The 24,267-nt window shown below is 36.2% G+C and overlaps 1 protein-coding gene across 1 annotated transcript; it reads right to left on the bottom strand.

Moving 5' to 3' along the window:
- Nucleotides 1-148: 148 nt before the first annotated feature.
- Nucleotides 149-13,425, bottom strand: LOC118276995 (uncharacterized). The gene is made up of 6 exons (XM_035595636.2): nucleotides 13,276-13,425; nucleotides 8,088-8,762; nucleotides 5,910-6,067; nucleotides 5,013-5,142; nucleotides 4,547-4,669; nucleotides 149-2,012 (listed from the first exon to the last, which is right to left on the bottom strand). Exons 2-6 carry the CDS (start codon nucleotides 8,726-8,728, stop codon nucleotides 1,889-1,891), a joined length of 1,176 nt encoding a protein of 391 aa, XP_035451529.1. The 5' UTR covers nucleotides 8,729-8,762; nucleotides 13,276-13,425; the 3' UTR covers nucleotides 149-1,888.
- Nucleotides 13,426-24,267: the final 10,842 nt, after the last annotated feature.

Below are 24,267 nucleotides of genomic sequence, written 5' to 3'. Positions count from 1 at the left end.
TCGGACAATTGGCCTGAAAGGACTAACAATTTTCAATACGTTACTCTATTGGAGTTGAAACCCGGTCAGGAATTGCACTTGCTAAGTTGCCACCACTCAATCAACGAGAGCTAGAGGTAGTCGGACTAGAAAAATATAAAAAAGTATGTAATTCTCATAGAACTTTAATTCACTTCCAGACTAGAATACAATGGTTTGAAACATAAACTGCACCATCAAACACCAAACTATAGTATTTTGAGCATTAATCACAAAATAATAGAGACTATTTTTACTTATAGGCTAAATATCCATGAAATATGTTTATAAACAAATCATAAGAGTAGAACTATAGCGTGCCATACACGGACTGCTTCAAGCAGTCAGGATCGACTGCTTCAAGGCGAGACGGGAGTGTTTCAGACAGATTCTTACTGACTAAAACCACCCCGTTTCTACTCTCGCTAACTGCTCTAGCAGTTATCAATGGCAGCTTCAAGCTATATGACTCCGTCTGCAAGAGCGATCCATGTATGACAAGCCTATGGCTCTATAGACAATTCCGCCGCGTGCGGTCACTCTCCCGCCCTATTTCTCATTCTATTTACTAACAGTTCTGAGCAATGACAAACGGATAGAAGATAGAAAAAGGACAGAAGAATAATCTTACCTTTGTGGTTTGTTTACAGACATTTTGTATCGATCTGGGCCCAGGTACCTACTGAGTACCTATAGGTAATTATAGAATACACTGATTTGCATTATCTTATTAATAAACTTAAAATAAACTAGAATTATAATCTACATGGCATTTAGGAACTATAGTTTAAAAAAACAAATAAAATAAAGATTATCTATAAGATCCCCTCATAAGAATATAGCAAAAAATTTATACCCAATGGTATAGTTATTTTTAAACCTCGAAATGCCTATTTATGAGGTCAAGTTTTCAAATCTTAATCAGTTTGATTGAACTATTAGGTATCTATTAATACCAAAACATTCGCTACTAAGTATTTCGGCAATGAATATAATAATAATAAAACTTTTATAAGTATACATAAAACTAAGATAAACTATTTACAATAATGTAAAATAATATTTATACATAATTATGGCAATAACACCACTTTTCACAGTCTGACAAAATGTACAGAACTATCTTACACTTTGGACAGTAATGCCACCTGTTGAGCGAGAGTAAGAACTAATCATTTCATCTGTCATTCTAGGAATTTGACACTTCATATTTTTTTAAACTGTATGTACAGTGCATGGTCATAAATATGGCACATCGGCTTTTGTAAAGAGACAATCAGAGAAGCCTCTACTACGCACGCTTATGAGCTGCTAACATTTTGTTTAATTGCGACATTTTTTTTCTTTTATTCCTAAAACTGTAAACTTAAACTCTAAAACATATTTGTATGTCTTAGCATAGACAAAACATAACGTATTCTGTTTATCTTTAAGATCAGTATTTTTTGTTATCTATGTTTTACAAATAACTAGCAAACCCGGCGAACTCCGTTTCGCCACCAATGATTATTTCCTCTGTTTTCCTGCTTTTGTCTTGAATTTTTCCTGAATTTTCTTTGCTATAAACCTCACGCAGCCCGAGACCTTTCCAACGAATGCAAAACCGTGGAAATAGGTTCGTGCGTTCTGGAGTTATAGCGTCAGGAAGGAAAACCTGACTTATTTTTATATAATAGATAATAAATGATTAATTGATTGATTGACTGCTAAAACAAGTCAAGAACTCTCCTGGAATTATAAAAAGATTAAAGAAATAAAGTTTTGTACAAATAAAAGATCTGAATATCACACAAAATTGTCTCTTTCCCAAAGTCGATGTGCAATATTTATCTCCTTGTACTGTAATATTAAACTATTTTACTATTGCCAATTACGGTGCGCCACCATGTAAATAGTGCGTTGGGTCTTGTAGTTGATGGTAGTACGCATTAGGAAGTAGTGCCTGCGCCAAACCACCCTGAGGTCCTGCATATTGAGCTGGTACTAGCATTTCTCTGGAACAAAAAATAAACAGTCAATAATAGAATTTTGGTTTAATCACAAAATGGATAAATGTGTGATTTTTGGGGAACACTAATTCTATTTTTTGATATAGGAGCAGAAAACTTTGACACCACCCCTTCCCGTCTCGTGTGTGTCGTTCGTAAGAGACAACTAAAGGACACTATAACATTACCCCACCAATAAACTTGTAATTTTTTGAACATTAAATCTTGTGTCGTTTGATACATTTCATAACGTTAATACAAAAAAAAACAGCACAGCATTTTCTCTCAAAAACAAAAAATCCATAGCATGTCCACGCTGGTTATATTATATGCGATGAGCCTAAATTTTAACCAAAGACTGCTGAAAATTTCAAACTTTCAGGCATGGAGATTATGGCATACTCTCTTATGTTAAAGACCATATTAATATAAATTTTGTAACAGTTCTTAGAATCGAAGTTCGACATCACCTTAGACGGCCATTGTTTTAAAAACTAAGTCAAGTGGAAACAACTTGAAAATCAAATACACCGCTGACTTTGAACCAATCGTTATACTAAACAATAACTAATAGCTATACACCGATTATACAGGACCGGATTTGTGTATTTCACACTCTTGAATTGGGCCCCTGAAATCTCTCTTTCATTAACTAAGCGCCCAATTAAATATCAATTACCGTGCCCTTAGTGCGCGGCTAGAACCAAAAAAGTATCTAAACTAAATAAAAAAAGAGTAATCGTGTGAATAGAACGTAAAATTATGCATGTTCTGTGTCGCAGCAATACGACATGAGCGGTGTAGGGACACGGAAATATATGTCGCATAATATGCACCACAGGCCAATACTGCAAATGGATTAAGCTCCGTTTTTTAAGAGTTGGTGTGACAAATGAGCAGACAGATCACCTGATGGTAAGCAATGGACATCCCGCAACACCATAGAAGTTATAAAAGCGTTGCCATGCCTTTTTGGGTATCAGTAACCAATCTCAATCTAAAATCTTTGAATTAAGTAGTCCTATTAAATGTTTATCCCAACCTTCAATACAACTAAAGTCAGAGAATGCCTTAAGGCATTAAGTCCGCCATTCACTGTCAGATGTATAGATATTTAAATAAATAAACTCAACAATTTGCATCAATCCAAAAATGTTCGTTCGAGATCGGTAATTTGCGCCCGCATTTCAGGGGCATTTATTTCCTACCTAGTACGGCCCTGCACTCAGGACGATATGGTAACCTTCAGACGAAAAAACGTCGACATCACATAACACAATGGGGCTTTGAGTCGAAACAATAAATTGTAAAACTTTATTTACTTAACGTAAGCGCAATCATGATTCTGTGTGTGTTTCTTGAACACGTGTGTAAGTGTATGTGTGTGTAGATTGTTAATAGTTTTTTTATTGTATGTGAAGCACATATAATAAAATCTGAATTTCTGAATCATTTCTTTGGTCCCGTGGCGAAATGTGTGATGGCCGAGAACTAAAAATTAGGTTCATTTTTTAGGTTGGAGTCGTACAAAGCCTACTTGAGATTTTTTGCCCTATGACTGAAACTTAAAAATGCCAAAAGTTGTGTGTTCAACATTTTAGTTGTTATTATTAGATTATTTGAGATTTAATAAACATTATGTTTTTACTCGTACTCATAAACATATCTTTAGTCAAAAGAAATCGACGCGTCTTTCTAATCTTTGCTACACAAAACATTAACTGCCGAAAGAAGTTGAATTTGAAGGCAAATCCTCCGCTAAGCGTCAGACACCAGTATCCGACGTGGCGTTTAACCTGTTAGTAAGATTTCAGTAACCCTCAACATTAAACTCACTTTCTAAACTATAAGCTTTCCTATTGCCCTACACTTCTTTCTTGCCGAGTCATTCCAACAACTCGAAATCGTTGACACATGTTCCTATTGACCGGCGCGCGGCTTAACATAAAACAAAACAAATGAATATTTTTTGCAAACACTTTTTTCTTTACTCAGGGACCATTTTGACCTATCCCTGGCCATAAACCCTCATTATGAGTCATTAATCAATTAGAACAAAGGTCAAAATTTTCGAAAATCGTCGCCACATGTGTATGTCGATGTTTAATGTTGTGTCCGAAGCGATTTGGTGATAATGTGGGTCATTTTTACGAGAAACCATTTGCTTTTGGTACCAATGTGTTTCTATGTGACTTATGTCTAATTAGGCAGTAGGCACTGCCTATATAATAAAATATGGTGTTTATACCATGCGAAAAGCGCAAATTATTAACTGGCTTGCCATGTACCGACAGCAAGTGATTTCAAAGAGTCAATAATTATATTTAAAGAAAGCTGGGCAAAAACGCACTGTTACAAATCTAAACCTAAGTACTTATAAAACTGCATTTTTTAACCCAAGAGGTGAGGGTCTGCGAGCGGCGAGCTACCCTAGTTTTAAGTAATCGAAACGTGAGCGCGTTCAGCACTTTTGGTTGGATTAAAATTCATTAGGAAATCAAGTTTTACACGTAAAAATCTAGTACAAGTCTGGTACTCACGGTCTATTCGGTTGTTGCGGTGTCCGATCCCGTTGCCTCCTGTTCTTGAACCAGTTGGAGACCTGTGTGAGGGTCAGACCCGTCTTCTGAGCTAATGCCCTCTTCTCGTCGGGTGTGGGGTACCTTTGTAGAAAGATTACACGTATGAGTAAGAAATTTTTAGAAATTCTTTCCGAAGTGAAATTTGCTTTTCTTGTTTGATTGGTAAAAGGTAGCTTATGGTAGTAAAGGGTTCATAAGGTACCAACTGGAGCTTTGCTAGTACGACAAGTGCAACTACTTGACTTTTTTTTCGAATATTGGTAAAATATTTTTTCTTTTGACCTTGTGGGGTGAATATATTGTATTTTGAGAAACAGATATTATATAACAAGTAATTACAATCACACAGCCAACTCTTAATCCAAAACAGTTTTCACACTTAAAACTTGAGTAACATGTAGTGCATGCAAATAATTCATCTTACCTATTTCTATAGTAGCAGTCTTTCAAAGCGTTTCTGCTTTTCTCCTTGAAGCAGTAGACGGTCTCCTCGCCGTCCCATATAGTCTTCGGTAGTGGATACTTTTTTCTAAGTCTGTATTTATCTACGGCACCTAAAATCGTGTGAATATGTTTAGTCTTTGAAGAGCTATAAAGACAATTGATGTCGAAAGCTGGTTAAAACAGATTTTTGTTACTTGAGTCGTGAATTACGTAGATCGATGTATGCGATGTATCGATAGCAGGCAAGCCAGCCATAACACACATCCATAGCACGCATCTTTCCATATAAAAAAACATAGCTTAGCTGAGTTCCTTTCCACCAGTGCTAGTTAAGCTATGTCTACCAATGAATATAATTGATGGAAGCCAATCGCATCCATAGAAACGTAGCATAGTAACATCTCTAGTGGAAAAGCACCCTAAAGCCTTACTACACACAAGTGCAACTCCTCTGGTATTGCAAATACCCATAGGCAAAGCTTACCATCAGGTACCTAACCTATCTACTTTTTTACCCCCTTTAACACATGTCATACTTAAAGGACTTCCCTGTTCAATCCTGCATAGAAAATCCCAACGAACAATTTTATTGGAAAGAAAGCCCGCCAGACACGATCACCTCGCCTGGTCTGAGGATTCTCCTTTTCTGATCTTAGGTAGTTTTACTCAGAAATGCGGAAAACGTAAAAGGTTACCGGGGCTCCGGTTCAAAGCAGAAGAAAGAACGAGGTGGTTTTTAGTCAGTAAGAGTCTGACACTCCCTACCGCCTCACCCAAGGCGGGAGAAGTCATTGGATAATTTTCCCCCTCAAAAAAAAGGTAGTTTTACTCTCTTTTCCCTAAAATACTAATATTATAAGTACAAAATACAACTTACCCAAAGGCCTGCCTCTGACTTGCTGGGCCTCCAAATAGTGCGCTTTAAACCAAAGAGTCTGTAAAGCGGTATGATGCCGTGGCGGGAACGAGTGTGCCTGCAGGATCGCGTACAACTCCTTGAATACACCTTTATGGTAGGCTACGAGTGCTCGGGCCCTAGGACATAAAAGGATAATTGTTAGAAAATACTCGGGTAAAAATAAGACTTTATATCGTCACACCTTTTATCCCTGAAGGGTTAGGCAGAGGTGCACATTACGGCACGTAGTGTCATTGTACAATGTACCATGTAATAGGGGGTGAGCCTATGTCGGGCACATTTCCAGACTCCGTGCTACCACTGGGAATTTTTTTAAAAACCGAAAAATGCCCAGTTCTACTTTGCCCGATCGGGGAATCGAACCAGAGGCCCCCTAGTCGCACTTGCGGCTGTGGTAATATTTTCCGAATAGGAATGGTAGGCTCTAAACAGTTTTTGCATATTTTAGACAAATATCTATACATATAATAAAATCGTAGAAAAGTGCTGTCTGTACATTGAAAATAAAAATAAAAAAAATAGCAGGGGTTATTGTTATGTCGATGTCGAACCCAAAAATGTAATTAACTTTTTTTTTGTCTGTTTGTCTGTTTGTCTGTTTGTCTGTTTGTCTGTTTGTCTGTTTGTCTGTTTGTCTGTTTGTCTGTTCGTCTGTGCGCGCTAATCTCAGAAACGGCTGATCCGAGTTGGATGCGGTTTTCACGAATATATTGTGGGATGCTTAAATTTACATTTAGTGTTTGTTTCATGTCAATCGGTTCATAAATAAAAAAGTTATGTCAAATTAAAGAATCACGTCGAACATTCTATGCTTATACCATTAATCTCCGCAACTATTTGACGGATTTGGTTGAAATTTGATACAGATATAGTTTAGAACCTTAGAAAGGACATAGATATATTTTTATTTCAAAAATCAAAAAATAAAAATAAGAAATAAATTATTTATAAATAATTCTATGTCGATCGTTACACGACTTCGGTTCATGTTATTGTTTTAATTCATCGAAAAAAGTAAATAAACAGTAAAAAGGTATGAAAAAAATAATATCAATATAATAAAACATTTAGTACAAAGAAAATGCTCTAACGGAGTATAGATAATTCTATGTCGATCGTTACACGACTTCGGTTCATGTTATTGTTTTAATTCATCGAAAAAAGTAAATAAATAGTAAAAAGGTATGAAAAAAATAATATCAATATAATTAAACTTTTAGTACAAAGAAAATGCCCGAACGGAGTATAAATAAATAATCCAAGTTGTCTTTATCCTCGATAGATGGCGTTGGGATCGAAATAGATCGCGCTATGGTTTCGTTACATTCATTTGGTTGGGTATCGGCCGAGCGCTTCGGTACTATCGTAGAAAAAGTGTATTATCAGTCGTATGATTATTTGTCTGTAGTGGTCCTGCTGTTTCGTATATTCTTAATTGGTTTCGTTGTATTTGTCAATTAATAAGTTTATTTGTTGGGTTTTCCTGGTTTTTTGGTTAAACTATTTAACGTAGGTTTAGTTTCATATCGATTATTAGTAGTTACTGTAGTTAGTTTTTTTAATAAAATTATAAGTCTAATTTTTTTTAATTAGATTAGATTTAAGTCGTTTCTTTTAAATTATTTAGTTTAAGCTTGGTTATTATAGCATAGAGGATAGGTTGTAATATAGTTTCTTTTTTAATTGTTATAAATTCGTAATTCGTAGCTTTCTTTAGTTTTAAGTTAGTTTAAGTCCGTTTTTAAACTCAATTTTCAATGCCCTAAGTGAGTATACATCTATTAAATTCAAACGCAGAGCTCATTATGATGATTTTTGAAGAGTTCCCTGGAATATCTTCCACATCTCATTTTTGAAGAGATCCCGCGAGATCGGGAACTATGTGGTTAAAACCAAAAATTTGCCGGAAGTCACTATTCCACGCGAACGAAGTCGCGGGCAAAAGCTAGTTTAGAAATAATTATGATTATACTCACACACAATTTCACGGAAAATCTAGCTAATGGTGCAACATAGATCATTCACGTTATAAAAACGTCACAGGAAACCATGTGGTAACATTATACCAACAGGAGCTACAGAAAGGTACTAGTTTACAATAACAATAGGCCCTAAACACAATATGATGACACTTACCTCAGTATCGTCTCATGTGCCCGAAGCCGTTCACTGTCCGGCAAACTCCTTAGGAACACAGCCAACTTCTCAATATCACCTTTTTGCTGCAACGCCTCACATACACACTGCACTTGTTCAGAATTAAAGTTCAAGTACCTCAGATTACTGTTCTCATTCTCAGCAAAATACGTCTGCGGCACTCTCTCGTTCACATTTACATAGTCAAAAATCTGCTGATTCAATTTCATTTCTGACAAATTAGGATTATTCTCGTTCTGAACGCAACTCTTTAGGTCTTGAACCTCGTTGAAGTAACCTGAACGCATTCTGTTGTCGGCTTCCATTTGCGAAAAAATATTGTCGTTCGTCGGCGGCAATTTGAGTTCGAAATTCAAATACTTCTTGTTTCTTGGCGGGGAAAGGTAATTCTCGAACGTCATTTTGTTGCTTTCTTGTAAATAAATGTCTTTTGGGCTCTTTTCTTCATTTCGTGTTTTCTGTTTGCAAGAAAAGTATTGTTTTTCGTTTAGCTCTGCTTGATAGAAGTTCCCATTTTGGTTGTCGTAGGGAAAAGGTGGTAGCGATGTTTCCGACTCGCTTGTCAGGTCGCTTGATGGACTCAGGCGGTCGGAACAAGTCTCCATGTTTGTGGATTTCATCACAGAATCTTGAAAACTTGACTTCTTCTAAAACCTGTAAGAATAATATTGTTAAAATATTTAATGTTTAATCCTAAACCTAATTAAGTACTTAGTCCTATTATTCCTAATCCACCCTAATTCTAATGCACGTTACTAAGCAAGAAGGTACCTAATATCGTTTACTATTCGTCGTTTATAACAGTTATTAATTAAATGAGAGACTTCAGTGTTAGGCAGGTGTAAACCAAACAATAAACAATAAGAACCTAAAAAAACTTTCACATCAATCAAACTTATTTACTATTATTCAAGTTTTAGTAAGCATCCCTAATTTTTTTGAAAATAAAACAGCCTATTTCACTCGGGAATAATGTAGCTTGCCAACGGCAACGGTGAAAGATTTTTTTAAATCGGACCAGTAGTTTCGTAGCTATTTCAAAAAAACAAACAAAAGAATATCAAACCTTTCCTCTTTATAATATTAGATAGTATAGAAAAGAGTTGAAATGAACTAATTAGTCACTCACTTTCTCCTCCGATCGCAACAAGATAATAACTGATTGCCAAAACAACTACCAATTCTAAACTCCGTCCTATCAATACAAATTACTGGAATCAAAACACAAAATAAATAAAACCAACCAACAATTAAATTAAAAACGCACTTATTTCCAGTACCTTCCCGTCGCGTCGCGTCATCGGAAAGTCAACAATCAAATTTAAAAATAAAACTATGCAACGGATATTGGTATCACATCATACTGTATATAATCGGAGTCACAATAATACATTTCGCCAATTATTTAAAAGAAAATTTTCGTTGGTGTCAGGTGAAAATATCGACCGACTTGTTTTCATAACAATATTTCACATCGGACGAACTAACGGACATGTACTGATAACAAAATCGTTTCACTTGAACTGCAACCACGTGCTTCCTAGAAATGTCAAGAAAAATGTTTGTGTGTCGGCAAATGGCATTCACGATATTTACACGATACAAGCTCCTGCTTGTGACTTGCTCGCGTTATTGGGGTAATGATTTTTGAGGGGAAACATCCAATGACTTCTACCGCCTTGGGCAAGGCGAGAGGGAGTTTCAGACTCTTACTGACTAAAAACCACGCCGTTCCTACTCCTGCTTTTCTAGCCGGAACCCCGGTAAACCCGCTAGGTAGTCTCGCAGCTCATTGGGATAATGTAGCCTATGCTTAAGTGTAGAAGAGCCATGCTTCGGCATAGATGGGCCGCTCGACCGCAGTGATTTATTTATTTATTACTATAAGTTTCAACATTAATAAAAAACAAGATGAAGACACAAGGTCATGTGTTTATGCCAATTTTATAATAGACATGCACCACATTCACAATATTAACACAGTTAGAATACATGATACGGCCTCAAAGTAAGCCGGCGTGACACTTAGGTCTCCAGTAACCTTACCGGAGACCTAAGTGTTCCCATCTCCCCAATTAATCCTAATTCCTGAAAGTCCAGCAATACTTGTAACTCCTCTGGTGTTACGCCGCCCATGGACACCAGAAACACCAGGGGCGTTAGAAGCCGGCCTTTCGGAGGTTAAGAATTTATGGGTTGTTTGGAAATTAGTTGTTCCGGACTTCAATCTATCTCAATGCTAATTCTTTTACATGAATCACTTAAAAAAGTTTATATTTAAGAAGACGTAGTCGGTAGGTTATTTCCACTCACTTTTCACTAATCTCACTTTTAAAGCTTTGGTCTGAACAAATGTTTGTTAAACGAAATGCGAAAATATAGGCAAAGGGGTACTTAGTACATAATCGCAATTCGGTTCGACGGCTTTCCCTCTTCATTTCTTAACAAGGATACACCCCGACCGGATTTCAAACTAGATAGGTGCACTGAAAACTATAGGGTAAAACCGGGATAGATGCCGCGCTAGGATAGATGCCTCGTTTCTAAAAACTCAACTACGGGAGAACGAAACAGCAAATTCGTTGTTTAAATACGTGCTACATGCACCCCCCACCTCCGTGACGTGCAAGTTGTTGTGCTAGACGGACATTTCTCGCTTGTGTGTCGCAGTATATTCTCGGCGGACGCGACGAAGGCTTCAAATTTTCAAACGTAAGAATTCACTATTCCATATCTTTATAAACAGTTAAATGATTACATTTTATTTGAATTGTTTTAATACATTGGTTCTTTGTGAACACATTTAAGAGTCAATCACTGATGTTTGCATTTATTTTATTTATAAAATATTGAGAGGCATCTATCCCTAGTGAAAAGGATAGTTGCCCCGAGTTTACAAGGGATAGTTGACTTTAGGGGCTTCTATCCCTCTATACTGCAAGTGTTGCTCTACACTGCAAGTTGAAGTTGAAAAAACAACTACACTTCCGGTTTCTTCAATTGATTGTTCAACTACATTTAAAAACGAATATTTGTATGTTGCAGACCTGAACGTAACACCACCCAATATGCCATCAACTTCATTTAACCGAAACTCACCAAGCCTTTTGATCGATCCTAAGATTTTAGAAGATATTCTTATTGATATTGTTGATATAGGTGATGATTCACTAATAAGGATTCTAGATTACAAAGAAAAAGAAACACCTTCTAAATTTTTAGCCGAAGCATCACCAATACCAAATATTCCTCTGACTTTAGCAAGAAGAGCTAAACAATCGGCAGATATTCTCAATTCTAGAGAAAAAATAAAAGAAAAAAGGGATATAGTTGAAAGGAAAAAGAAACAAATAGAATCTAAGATAAACAAGACTGAAGCTACCAAAAAAAGACGAACAATGAAAAAATATTAAATAATAAGATTAAACGAAATGATCAATTTTATTTTGTAAGAGATGAATACTTTTTTTTTACTTTTTTTTTAATGTTAAATAATTATTGCTACGTTGAAACGGGAATGTTTCGTTTGAGATGATAATTTTAATATGTTATCGCTTAAACAGTTTTTTTTGTATTTTTTGTTAAAGACATGCATAAATATAATAATGGTTAAGCATTTTATATGAAAGATAATAAATAAATATTACATTGTGATTACGTATTCTTGTTGATTATTTAAAAAGGCATCTATCCCGCATCACAGGCATCTATCCTCTTAAGCGATTTCATAGTGAGGCATCTATCCATATAGGTAGGCACCTATCCCCAAAAAATGTGTTTCGCAAAAATTTAATTTTTGCAAAACCAGTAATGGTTAGGTAAATAAATACAGGTTCTAAAGCTCTATAAATGATTAAACTAACTATATTACAGGGACAATCTATGCAAATATGTTTGGTATTCAAATAATGAAACATTTTCGAAAAGTAGGGCATCTATCCCGGTTTTACCCTAGTAGAATGCATTCTCCTATTGTTGATGTACAGCATTTAGCCATAATCCTACTATTTTAATCATGAAGCAAATACAAAGAAGAAATTGTATAACTGGTTTTCCTTTTAACATAATGCGTTTCACTTAACAGGGAGCGCAGAACGTTACAAACCACACCTCTCTATATTTTCCATCTAGCGGACCGATACTACAAAAACGTTGCCACTTGTCCGCTATTTTCCCCGTCATGAAAAAAAAGGTTCAATTTGCTACAGTTTTTAAGAGTTTCTACTAACCTTCTAACTCTTAAATCCTATATGTATCTATGTATCCTTCTGCCGCCTTGGGCGAGGTGAGAGGGAGTGTCAGACTCTTACTGATAAAAAACCACCCCGTTCCTACTTCTACTTTTCGAGCCGTAGCCCCGGTAAACCCACTACATAGGTAGTCCGCAGTTCCGGATAAGGGGTAAGCCCTACTGGGCCTCAACTTACGACTGAATTTCAGTACCTGTCTCTTTTTAGAAAAGACTGAAAGTAATGTGTACCTTGTATCTACTGAATAATAAGCTTCTAATGTTTCTAGTAGCTCTAAATAATTATATCACCTGCTTCAATTCATGAAGTCTAAAAAAATGTAGTTGAATAAATATTATGTTTGTTAATGAATTACAGATTTTTTATTACAGTCTATTTAGAAAACAAAAACGTCAATTAAAAATCGATTAATCCGTCAGTTAGATAATTAACTAAAAATATTAGTTGATAAAACGAATTTTAGTTTAGAAGTGGGAGCTAGTTACGTCACGTTACCCTGTAAAATATAGTAAATCGTGACGTCACACGATATATAAGGTATCGTTGATAGTATTTATTTAATTCTGTAAGAAAAGAAAATATACGTGTCTAATATTTAAAATTAATCTACCAAATTAAAACAGAAATTGCGATGCTACCCGCCGGTATTTTCCTCATTATGTATTAGGGATCTCACTTAATTATATTATGTTACTGGTTAGGTAATGACGACAAAATAAAATAATCCAATAGGAAACATTTTAGGTAAGTACTGTTTAAATTACAAAAGAAAATTTCTAAATTCGACTAAAGATTTTCAATTAACGTTCCAAAATGTTTTCTTCTTTTAGGTAATGAAATTGAATTGAATTTTTTCAGGACCTTATTATCATAATAAACAGCATTTAAAAAAATATAATAATAAAAAGAAGCCTTACCTTCCATACACTCCGAGACACACCGCAAAAAAATCACTTGAGTAACACTTAACCACACAAAAATCTAAATTTTAAAATACTTGTTTAAAAATAATAATAATTAAAAATATGTTTTTTTTTTCAATTTACTGTGACACCCTCACTATACGAAGTCGTCTACTCAAATAACAAAAGCTATCTCGCATTTCAAAGCCCCAGACAAGGACAGCAAATGTGCGAAAGAGATAGATGATGGGGCGGAGCATCGCCGGGTGTTCGATGTTTGAATTTTTCTTTTCATTTTTTAAGATTTGACCTCTAAAAAGGCGGGAGTTTATTACTGAGTCCGTCTGATTTGCAAAATGGCGGATTTTGGTTTTGTTCTTTTTTTATATTTGTTTGTTTTTTTATTTATTTGTTTTCGTGAATATCATGATGTAACATCACGGCTGCTTATTTTCAAGTCATAGGTAAAGATAACGTTTTAATTTCAAGTTAGTAGATTTTCTTATCGATTAGTCTGTTGCTTAACCGAAGTGAAACAATACTTAACATACATCCACTTTTCAGTTTATCTTTTCAGTTTCCCATGTTATAAAAGACAATCTTATTTCCACTATTCCAAAGTCCTCGCGGACACCATTTCAAACTGGGGCCTCCCGGTCGGGAATTAAATACGCCGTAGCAACCGTGCTACGGATAATTTTCGCAAATAAATATAATATACTTTTTGTAACCCAGGAATCAAACCAGAGACCGCTTTTGCACTTATACCTCTCGGTTTCTCTTCGGTTCGGCAACAGACTAATTGATAAGAAAAACTACATACTTTAACTTTAAATTAAAACGTTATCCTTAGGTACCTATGACTTAGGTACTAGGCTTTTTCTGTCCCTATTTCCCTTTGTATGCTTAAATCTTTAAAACTGTACAACGGATTTATGGATACGGATTCATGTGGAAGGTTTATATGTATAATACATGGGGTGGATCGCTAGTACGGTATAATTCGAATAGCAGTTTATTAAAAATGGCGGTTGAACCAGCTCATATTCACAGCATGTGACAATTGTAAAATTATTAGTGACTATGTAAAGATTGTGACAGCGTGATTGTCTTTCCCTGAGTGTCGCGTGTCGTGTCGCAGTACCAGGAATCCGCTCGTGGGAACGTAACACCGCGAGAGTTATTATGTTCATGACTTAAGAATACGAGTATGAGGCGTAGCAACAGCTTTGGTTGTGGTTGTTCCAGTCTAGATGGAAAGAGAAATACGTCTGATATAACTAAACCAGAATTTCTGTACCGATCTGTAATTTTAACAGAAACTCCATACAAATCATGTCAAAATCGATAGTTAGTTTCGGATATCAGACTCTATCTGCCGCCCTCAGAGACATTTAATGGTTACTTAAACTATTCTTTACTAAACATTTTGTACTGAAAACAGTTGCTGCGGACTGTTAAATCAATCTGAGTACGGCGGTATCTATGTAACTATCATTTCAATCAGAATCTTCGTGTGTCTCCGGGTGTCGTTATTTCCAGGTACCTCATTGCAACCGAAACCCGGTTACCGGGGCTCAGGCTTGATAAGCAAGAGTAAGAACGGGGTGGTTTTTATTCAGTAAGAGTCTGACACTCCCTCTTGCCTCGCCCAAGACGGGAGAAGGCATTGGATGATTATCCCCTCTTCAAAAAAATACAAAGCTGTAATGCTAATTATTTTTTTATACGCAAGATCACGATAGGACATAGATGGTTAGGTTGTAGTTAGGTTGATTTTCCAGTTTTCACTATTTTATTTTCGTCTCTAAAATAACACATATTTTAGAATAATAATTTGGCGTTTCTAATAAAGTCGATGATGCTGTACCTATTTTATGGCATGGGCAAACGAGCATACAGATCACCTGATGGTAAGCGATCAGTGCCGTCCATGGACATTCACAACACTCGTATGTATATAGGAAACTTCCATTAATAACAACTAAGTAATACCTAAGTTATGTCATGTAGGTAAAGATTTATAGGTACCTAAACAGCTCTATCTAACCTTTAACCAGGCCAACGGATTCAAACAAAACCTCACCAAAGTAGCTTTGAAAGCCATTTTTATTTATTATAAATACTATATACATACACACATAACATGGTTTCTTTCTCCTGGTTCATTCACATTGAATTTCCTGTATTTATGCAAACTAATTAGTTTAGCGAGTAAACAATTTGCGCTAACTTGCATTTAAACTTGACGTTGTGAAATTATTTCGCTTAGTCAGATCATTTCCCACGATATTATGTCCAGTGACAGAAAGATTTGTAAATAATATTGTTTTATCATTGTTCCTGTGTTATTTTAATACTTGGTTATGTAATGTTATCTATAAGTAGGTATATAGGGGCGCTAGGCACTCATATAGTGCCTAGCGCGGCTAGTTTTTGCCATAGAATACTAATTTTGCTTGCAACTGTTATGGAATGGCTTGATAGTAGAAACACAGAAGTCTTTATCATACATTTTTTATGGAATAAGCCGGTATACGAGCATACGGATCACCTGATGGTAAACAATCGCCGTCGCTCATAGACATTATAAACACTGGAGGCGTTACAAGTGCGTTGTCGGCCTTTTGGGGGTTAGGAATTGAAATATTGTTGGAGAATCGGGGATTGGGAACATTGCGGAGGTAATTGGACCTCCGGTAACCTCACTCACACAACGCAAGCGTTGTTTCACGTCGGTTTTCTGTGAGGCCGTGGTATCACTCCGGTTAGGCTGGCCTATTCATGCCGAAGCATGGCTCGCCCACACTTAAAATCCACAATAGGTAAAAATATTGTTTATTATGAAACAGTAAACCAAAAATTCAGGTAAGTATAACTGTCGAACAGACATTTTTATTTTAATACGTAGCTACCTACTTGTAATCCTAATACTATACCTATAGGTACCTATAATACTTATACTCATTACGTTTACTTACTAAGAATTCCTTATGTAAGAATACCTAACATGCGTTGTATTTTTCCAGTAAAATTCATGTGTTTTGCCCTCTAATTCGTTGGTATGAATTTCTGTGTTGTTCAGGAAGAGGTTTATAAATCCTACTAATATTATAAATACGAAAGTTTGTATGTTTGTTTGTTACTCCGTCACGTCGAAACGGCTAAAAGGATGAACAGCTGAAGGGATCCAGATGAAATTTGGAACAGGGGTAGATTATGGTCTAGAATAAATATAGGCTACTTTTTATCCCACAACATTACGAGTGAAGCTGCTGTTAAAAGTTAGTAGGTACAGTCTAAGAAGATAAATGTAGGTATGGAGTCCATTTTTATTATTTTTGAAATACCAGTGCAAATTATTTCCTAACAAGTTTTTAAAATATTACTGAACCTAACAAGGCTAGGAACTTAAGATATTGGCCAAATTAAATTATTGGCCTTCTTTTTCTAATTTTGGGATCATCAACACTTTACACATTACAGCACATAATGCTACTGTAAAATTTATATATAGATATTCTTCACAATTTGTATTATAAGTCCCATGTAATAAGGGGTTTTTTTGAGGGGGGAAAATCATCCAATGACTTTTCCCGCCTTGGGCGAGGCGAGAGGGAGTGTCAGACTTTTACTGACTAAAAACTACCCCGTTCCTTCTCATGCTTTTCGAGCCGGAGCCCCGGTAAACCCGCTAGGTAGTCCGCAGCTCCGGAGTGTAATACGGGGTAAGCCTATTGCCATATACTGGGCACAAGACGGCACAATGGGATCGTAACTAGTTATTGCTAGTTATTCTTTGCGTATAATTATTATCTAATTGAATTTGATTGTAATAACAATCAACCATGAAACTATAGCAAGTTATCAACTTATTTAGCTTACTAACAGTTATTTCTGTTTGTTACGACATATTCAACTAGACATGTAAACATGTTGTTAGACTTTGAGGCGTCTCTGACACTATTTTTGCGTCTAATAGGTAATTATATTATGAATGACTATTTAAAATATTTGTTAGATAACCAGATTTAGTTATTTGTGACGTTAGAATGTGACACAATTGTCTTTTTTATGGAATAAGCCGGTAAACGAGCAAACCAATCTCCTGATGGTAAGTAATCGCCGCCGCCCATGGACACTTAAAACATTTGAGGCGTTACAAGTGCGTTGCCGGCGTTTTAAGGTTTAGGAATTTAAGGGTTGTTGGAAAATCGGGTATTGGGAAAATTTTAAAGGGGTATTTGGGCCTCAGTTAACCTCACTCACACAACGAAACACAACCCAAGCGTTGTTTCACGTCGATTTTCGGTGAGGCCGTGGTATCACTCCATAGTGTCTTCCAAAATCATGTCTTTTTTAATTTAAGGATATCTTTATCTGCCAGATCAGCACTTAGTAAAAAAATTTGTTATTGCATAGTATCCACTTTCATAACTTAAATAGCGTCAAACAAAAAAGGTCAAATGACCGCATATAACCTACTTGGTAATCTAATATTACAGTAGATACAGCCAGTAATATGTTTACAGTATCAAATGCTTGTTTATAAAAACATGGCGTCGATATTATGGCGGTGCCTTTTGCCGCCAAATTAGCTGTCACTCTGGGCGGTCCATAGATTGCAAATAGAGGTTATGTTTGGCGCCATTAATAGCAATTGTTGTGTCGATTGATTGTTTGTGGAAATAAATTGTAATTTATTACAGTATTTTAAACGTGAATTAGGATCGGATGAATGGATTCTGTCAAGTATCCATTTTTAATTTAAACATGCTTTTACTCATATCTAGACAGACATAAGACAGAATTACTGTTCTATTTTTCTTTTGTAAAAAACGTATTGATTGAAAAACATACAGCTCGAACGTTTTCAAAGCTTTAATAATGACGAACTGAAATTAACTCAGGCACCTATCTATAATTAAATTTAATTATCTCAAACATGCTAAACAAGCACCCTTCTACATCAAAATCCCTAAATCACTCGAATCTCTCTTAATAAGGGTTGTTATCCGACACCAAACGACGGTTTACACCCCCGTTTCTGTTCCACCAATCAGCGAACAAGTTTCTCACCCCCCGTTGTGTATCAACCAATCAGATCACACCATTTATCAGGTGCGTTTAGGTGTTGAGTTACTTAAACGGATGCTTAAAAAAGTGATTTTGGGATTTAAATTGTGTGAAATGTTGTTTTTTTTTGTTTGAATACGTTGTAGAGTATTATTATCTACTTACGTTTTATAATAGAGGCTTCTTTCGTTGGTGGCGAGTGAAGAGTTTATGAAAGACCTCTGGTTCGATATCAGAGCTGGCACTCTTTTTTAGGATATCCCGTCTCAGGTTCTAAGGATAGTGTTAGGCCTCTTGTATACACACGGTTTTTCGCCGTACAAATCTACGGTTAATTCGCCGTGTGTAGGCACGGTCGTCAGTGTTGTATGGATCACTACGGAAGCGTGTAAACTTGCGGCGGTACGGCTGTAAGACTGAACGGCTAACACACCGTACGGTTGAAAAACCGTGTCGTGGACAAGAGGCCTAAGTGACCATGTCAGTTTAAAAATCTTGTATCTAACTAGTTTTTAGCCAATCAGCGACTACTCAAACGTCAGCACAGCAGTCCATCGTTCAGTTTTAATAAGATCTCCTAAACAAACAAACAAACACTATTATGTTTCAAAACATATCAATTAAGAAACGTACTAATATTCTCACAAAAAAAACTACTTACCTACTTACAGTTTCACAAATATCCATTATGTTATCATCCAAACAAGGCATTATTTTCAAAAGATTAAACAAAATTCAAGAGAAACATCGTACTATGGCAATCTAAATCCCATCGCCGTCCTAATCCCCAACCTTGGTGATTTGTGATCTGATAAAGGATTGTCCTCACTCATACCTCGGTGATTCCCACGTGATGGACAATGTGATATGAGGGAATTAGGAAATTGGGACTTTTTCTGCATTTAATTGAGCAGGTGTTGATTTTGATAATGTTTTACAAATACATACATACATACATAACGGCTGTCTCTCATGGGGGTAGGCAGATGTCTTCATTTAATTGCTTATGTTATTAATTGCAGAGCTGCGGAATACCTAGTGGGTTTACCGAGGCTCCGGTTCGACAACCAGGAGTAGGAACGGGGTGGTTTTTAGTCATTAAGAGTCTGACACTCCCTCTCGCCTCGCCCAGGGCGGGAGAAGTCATTCGATGATTTTCCCTCCTTAAAAAAAGTGTTAATAATACATAATACTGAGTAGAGAATATTATTTACGAATGCTGTGCTCGCCTGTAATCGATTGTAACATTTTACTTACATATATCTATAATGAAAATGTCCGTTATTAAATGTACTCATGTATACAATTGTTAGAGGCTAAATAAGATAAAAAATGTCTTTTAGTCAACTAGTCAGCTTCTATAACACCCACAAGAAAAATAGAGGCCGCAAATGTAAGTATTACTTTGTCGTTAATGACTGGCGACTCATTGAACATTATATTTGTCTAAATTCTCCAGAGCCTAGATTAAACGGTAATAGTTATACCTGCAATAATGCGCTCTACTTCACTACATAGTATAAAACAAAGTAGCTTTCTCTGCAACGGATTATTTGTATCCTTAAATCTTTAAAAGTACGCAACAGATTATGATGCGATTTGATGTTTTTTTTTTATATATATATATAGAATGATTCAAGAGGAAGATTTATATGTATAATACAGACATAATAGATCACCATTGCATAGCTAGTATAACTACCTACAAAAATAGAACACGTAAAATTAAATGCAATATTACACTAAAGTTTGCACAGACAATCACTTCATAGTACGAGTAATCCATTTTTTCCCGCCACTTCATTATGTCAAGTACGTAAGGGCGTGTCAATTGATACTAGTGTTGTACCCAATGTTCCCGTTGTCTCGTCCCCGGAGTCCGGGGTCCCGGGTCCCGGGTACAAATGCGCAATAGTTTATTGTCAACGTTAGATTTAGCGATGTTAACGTGTATTGTTGATGATTTTGTGTGTAGGGCTGTCCGTGGCATGATTATTGAGAGATTTATTTGTGTTCCTTATTAAGTAAGTGGATTTCCAATCAATATTATTTGGGGATTGATTTAAAGTACTTTTGTGAATGTTATACAACCCTAGCTCTACAAAAACTAAACTTTAACATTGTCTCTTTTAATTTTTCAAATTACATACCATATTATTCGACTACTTACAACATAATTTGATAACAAAAAAAAATGCTTTTACTATTAGTTTTTTTTTCACATTTTTTTTAGGGTCTCTGATATTAAGAGGTAATTTACCACAAATACTCAAGAATACTCGTACCACCTAAATAAAACCTCCCTACAAAAACTAATTCTAACCTAAAATTCCAAATTCAAATCGCCAACCCTGATCTCTAACCAATGCAACGCAAGTGTTCACAATAGTGCTGTTCATTTGCACCCGCGGCCTCAGACGCTTTGTGTTGCATCTATAACACGTAACACGGGATTAACGCATGCCTTTGCCCAACAGGATCAAGATATTAAAAAAAAACTCGGTGACAGGAGTTTGAATAAAGAATTAGCTACTTCAGATTTTTGTTAATGTTTCATCGAGTGTAGATAGCAATTGACTTGCGTACTTGATTTTGAATAACTTCTACTGAAGTGCTAACGGAATAAGCTTGTAAATAGGACTTTAATTCGTTGGTCGTAAGGTCACTAAGAGATTTTATAGGCATACATAGGTTAGTGCTGATGCCTGATCCAGAGCTGCGGACTACCAAGCGGATTTACCGGGGCTCCGGCTCGAAAAGCAGGAGTAGAAACGGAGTGGTTTTTTGTGAGGTAGAGCATGACACTCCCTCTCGCCTTGTCCAAGGCAAGAGAAGACTTTGCACGATTTTCCCCCCTTAAAAAAGGCATACATAGATTATATTGTTTGGTTTAAAGTGTAAACATTAGACATTAGAGTATTATACTTACCTACCCTGGAGTCAAACAGTCACTCAACCTATATAATAACTAGGCAGCCTGCATTTCATAGTGATAAATTCACTTTCAAACAAACTTCTAAAATAAAATCATCCACTCCATTTGCAAACATCTGTTTACCAGAGAATGTCTAAATAATCTGTTATAAAAATCTATTGCGCTAACAATAGGGGTGTTCATTTGTCAACCGCGTCATTGTGTAACAGGCCTAACTGAGGATTAACGACGTCACGCCTTTGCCCAACTGAATGGCGCAGAAAAAAAAAGTTTAGCATGACGTTTTCGGACGTTTATTGTATTCCAAGTTCGAATGTTGAAGGGCGTGAAATCTTTTTAATTGGAACAGCCTGGCAACCGAGATTTTATTTAGAATTATGTAGAAGATATCAACTTCTTGGTGATATTTCAGAGAGAATATATGTATTTAAAGTATATATATTATATGGGCGATTTTCTAACTTTTTATAATAACTATGGTGAGATATACTCAATTAACTAGCGCGAAGTAGGCTGCGCGAGGTCGCCACGTCTGCGCACGCTGCTCATGATGTAGAATCTTTCTGTAACTCGAAATTAGTAGAGTTTTTAATTTACGTGAGTAAACCGTGATTTTAAAGTTGATTTTCTACCTGTACTCTCTTTAAAGCTAAAACAGTTACTAACTTAAATAAGTTTAAGTAATGGTTACATATAAAACAATGAAAATATTCTTCAAACTTAGGGTTTACATAGTCTCACTTTCTCCTTAAGAGCATACTAACCAATCTTGCTAGAATACCAGCCAAAAACGTGTTTTTTATTGACACCAATAACAAATTGCAAAAAAACATAAGTAGCATCCCTAATAAAGCCTCGACAAAAATCGACTTGCGCATCAAGCCTTCTCAACAATCCCGGGATTATCTCACATTTATATATCACTATTGAATGAATGGAACGAGATAAACATCGCGCGAAAAAATTTGAATTCGTATTTGGAACGTTCTAAGAATTTTTGATATTGCGTCCAAATGGAATTTTATAGTTAGGGTTCTTCACTATTTAATTAGAGAAATACTATGCTACGTTGCTGTGGATGCGTTTGGTTTCCACCTAATCATATTCATATTTATAATCTAAATGTTTTTAACCGACTTCAAAAAAGATGGAGGTGTCTATATGTGTTTGTTTGTGCGCATTTGTCTCACGATTACCCGAAACCATCCTATTTTTTTTTTCCTAACAAATACGACCCGGGTTTTTTCAAGATCAGAGTGAATAGGTACCTACTTTCTAAGTCTGTGTATGTGTTCATTTTCAGCCACATCTTCGCTTCGCCAACACGCCAGTAAGCGGGTTAGAGGGCAAACGCAGACATATCAACGCTATTTAAAAAGGATTTTGATGCAGTTTTCAGAAAAGCGTTTGTTACGCGTAGGACTAGGTTTTAGTATATTGATGTCGGTTTTTTTAAACGTAGTTTACAAACGAGCTGACGAGTCATCTGATGGTAAACGATCAGCGCCGTCTATGGACACCGGCAACACCAGAGTCACAGGTGCGTTGCCGGCCTTAAGACCTAACCTCTACCGTCATAGGTGCGTTGCCGGTCTTAAGACTTAACCAGTCTACCTCTACCTTCAATCTAAAGCATCCTCCCACCAAGCCTGCTCACCCTATAACAACATACACGTGTAATCTTACACGAGCGATAAACAGGTATCAAGTGACGTCACATAATTCCGCCGTTCATGTGAAGTGTAACACGAATCCAATATGGCACCCGTCTGGATATAAAAATGTAAAAATGGCTGCCTTTTCATTGCTTTTTTTATGATACTAGTCTTTGCTTATGGGTTTACTTGGGGTCTAATTCTTGTAGGTTTTATCATTGAATGTAACATGGAGATTACATTCCCTTTCCAATCCCCGATTCACAACTATCTTTAAATTCCTTACCCTCAATAGATCGGCGAAGCACTTGTAACGCCTCTGATATTTCGGATGTCCATGGACGGCGGCTATTGCGTACCATCAGGTGATACGTCTGCTCGTTTACCAGCTAATAACATAAAAAATGCATGTTTTAAATTTGCTCTAATTTCATAACGAATTTTTTAATCGACACCTCACACTACGATTTCCTCCTGTGTCGTGGGTGCGTTTACAAACATACAAGTTCACATACACATGACATTCAGACCCGAAACAACAATTTATAGATCACACAAAGAGTTGTTCCGTGCAGTCTCAATCAATGAATCTAAAATAATCCACAGGCGATGCTTAAAAGTGCTACGGAAGGAAACTTCTTTCCTCTCAAAGTTATTGATCTAAACGTCTAAAATCATTATCTCTTTATATAAAAATCAATTGCTGTTCTTTAGTCTCGCTAAAACTCGAGAATAGCTGGACTGATTTGGCAAATATTGGTCTTAAGTTATTGGTGGAAATCCAGGAAGAGTTTAAAAGGTGAGAAAAATGGAAAAATATGTTTGAGGCGGTACGAAGTTAGTCGGGTTCGCTAGTCTTTAATATAATTTTAACGAAGCGTCATATTTCAGCAATAATATCTTGAAATAATATCTTCAGGACTACTATTTATAGTACACATGACATTCAGTAGTAAATAACATGACAGTTGCATTTCACGCGACGTCGCCTGCAAGTCGAGCGTGATACCTCTTCTATTGTTTCATTTCGTATTAATAAATGCTATACCTACTCGTGTAGTGAGAGAGCCACGGATTCGCAGAAAACTGACGTGAAACAACGCTTTGTATGCACCTCACCCTTTCCCAATTCCTGAATCCCCAACAAATCATAAATTCCTAATCCCCTAAAGGCCAGCAACGCACTGGTAACACCTCTGGTGTTTCAGGTATCCACATCTGACGCCAATTGCTTACCATCTAGTAATCCATCAGCTCGTTTACCGACTTATACTATAATCCTATCTACCTATGTATTTAAATACAATTTAATGAAATAAGATGATTTTCGCTTTACTAATT

This window comes from Spodoptera frugiperda, chromosome 17, assembly GCF_023101765.2.
Source record: "Spodoptera frugiperda isolate SF20-4 chromosome 17, AGI-APGP_CSIRO_Sfru_2.0, whole genome shotgun sequence".
Taxonomy (NCBI): Eukaryota; Metazoa; Arthropoda; class Insecta; order Lepidoptera; family Noctuidae; genus Spodoptera; species Spodoptera frugiperda.
Note: the sequence above shows the minus strand (reverse complement) of the source record. Positions and strands in the feature narration are given on the sequence as shown.

What these genes read in the sequence shown, in the direction of transcription:
- LOC118276995 (XM_035595636.2), bottom strand. Translation starts at nt 8,728, where the DNA reads ATGAAATCCACAAACATGGAGACTTGTTCCGACCGCCTGAGTCCATCA. An exon ending in GACTGCTACTATAGAAATAG is followed by an intron (nt 4,670 to 5,012) that starts GTAAGATGAATT and finishes CTTTCTACAAAG; the next exon opens with GTACCCCACACCCGACGAGA. An exon ending in CCGCAACAACCGAATAGACC is followed by an intron (nt 2,013 to 4,546) that starts GTGAGTACCAGA and finishes TTTTTGTTCCAG; the next exon opens with AGAAATGCTAGTACCAGCTC.